The sequence below is a fragment of the Anneissia japonica genome, unplaced genomic scaffold (genome assembly GCF_011630105.1).
Source record: "Anneissia japonica isolate Jap-2015-1 unplaced genomic scaffold, ASM1163010v1 scaffold216677_len1689_cov189, whole genome shotgun sequence".
Classification (NCBI taxonomy): domain Eukaryota; kingdom Metazoa; phylum Echinodermata; class Crinoidea; order Comatulida; family Comatulidae; genus Anneissia; species Anneissia japonica.
The window spans coordinates 1-1,689 of NW_022721975.1; the positions used below are offsets into that span (position 1 = coordinate 1).

Genomic DNA, 1,689 nt, shown 5'->3' on the forward strand with positions numbered 1-1,689 from the left:
CGCCACTGACTACTACTACTACTATTATTATTATTATTATTATTATTATTATTATTATTATTATTATTATTATTATTATTACTATTATATTACTACTACTACTATTATTATTATTATTTTTTTTAAATTTTATTTATCTATTTATTTATATTATTATTATTATCAATATATTAAGAATTTAAAAATGAAAAAAGAGACATACTCTTCAGAACTGATAAATCCTTCATCTGGCTTCAAGAGAACTTTTGGCTGGATGGTTCTAATGTTATCTAAATTGTTACAGAATATTCTAGCCAGCGATGCCTTGCGAATTTCAGTAACTTGGCCTAGAAGTTAAAAACAAATGCGATCAAAATCCTTTCTTCTTTTAAAGTAGGCCTACACAGTGTACTGTTACAGCCAACAATTATACTTAAATATTATAATACATTATGCCTTCATTTTAAGCATTTGGAAAATTACGATTAGATATAGAGAGCAATAACAAATTAAAAATAGGCTCCCAGCGGGAGCGTGTGTCTAGTGCTTGATGTGGGTTTGTTTGGCTACGGTACTTTTAATTCATATAACCCGTCCACGCTTCCTGTGTTGGCAATTCACATGAATGTATGAGTAACTCTACAGATTATTGATTTTTGGTCTTTTTATGACAGGTTCAAGCATGGCATCATATTTCGTAGGCTTACTTTCGGTAGACTGTTTTTCATCTTTAGTTTACGAGGCATAGGCAATGATATTGGGTTTACACTTACAACTTAAAACAGATATGATAGCACAATAGATACAAAACAGGTAGGCCTATGATTCAAGCTAGTACTATGTTTTTGATTACGCGATGCGTTTATTACCGATGAATCTTCGGACATACGGTACCTTGTGTAAATTCACCCTCGTATCCTTCATTTTCAAACCAAAATCGGTCTCCATGTTTGAACTTGCTGAATTGTACACCAATCACACATGCAAATGTAGGCCCTAAAATTGCCCCTGGTAGCGGATCCTCGGCCGATGCTCCTATAAACAGATCAATATCATGCACGCTCCTGGAAAATAGCATTTGGATTGGTCAATTTGAGTCACGTGATTCAACTCAAAGACAAAGTTTTTAAAGAATTGGTAAGTTAGGCTTAGACTACAATATATACCATAATTTGATACTATCGAACGATCTTTTACATTCGATAGCATTATTATGACTATAACATTATACATTTAGTAGGCTATTACATGCATATAACGGCATTTCAAACTTCCTATTGGCAACATTTGATAACAAAAACTAAACACTTACTTATATAAATCTTTAAACTTCCCAATGACGTCATCTGACATGAAAGGCTGAAGATCATCAAAGCTTTCAATTTCTACGGTAGAACATTTTTTGAGAACAGCGGTATAGCCTGGTATCCCGTGATCCCTACCTCGTTGAATATTTATTGCAACCAAGTCACTGCCAGGTCTGTATTAAGATACGATAATCATGATAAATACAAATGATGGTGATGATGACAATGATGATGACAATGATGACGATGATGATATGATGATGATAATGAGTTTATTCTGGGCTTAGCTCAATTTTTATTTTTGTAATTAATAATCTCAATTAATTTCATTATGTAATGTGATTGAATAAAATATACCAGAAGAAATCACATTGCGCAATTTAGAGGGGAGAGGCCGCCAACA

General features: G+C 32.7%; 1 protein-coding gene across 1 annotated transcript; it reads right to left on the reverse strand.

The window, feature by feature from the left end:
• Nucleotides 1-127: 127 nt before the first annotated feature.
• Nucleotides 128-1,491, reverse strand: LOC117111767 (peroxidase-like). Its single transcript, XM_033254763.1, has 3 exons — nucleotides 1,292-1,491; nucleotides 874-1,043; nucleotides 128-326 (listed from the first exon to the last, which is right to left on the reverse strand). Exons 1-3 carry the CDS (start codon nucleotides 1,330-1,332, stop codon nucleotides 163-165), a joined length of 375 nt encoding a protein of 124 aa, XP_033110654.1. The 5' UTR covers nucleotides 1,333-1,491; the 3' UTR covers nucleotides 128-162.
• Nucleotides 1,492-1,689: the final 198 nt, after the last annotated feature.

What these genes read in the sequence shown, in the direction of transcription:
- LOC117111767 (XM_033254763.1), bottom strand. Translation starts at nt 1,332, where the DNA reads ATGTCAGATGACGTCATTGGGAAGTTTAAAGATTTATATAA. An exon ending in AAGTTTAAAGATTTATATAA is followed by an intron (nt 1,044 to 1,291) that starts GTAAGTGTTTAG and finishes GCTATTTTCCAG; the next exon opens with GAGCGTGCATGATATTGATC. An exon ending in CGAGGGTGAATTTACACAAG is followed by an intron (nt 327 to 873) that starts GTACCGTATGTC and finishes TTTAACTTCTAG; the next exon opens with GCCAAGTTACTGAAATTCGC.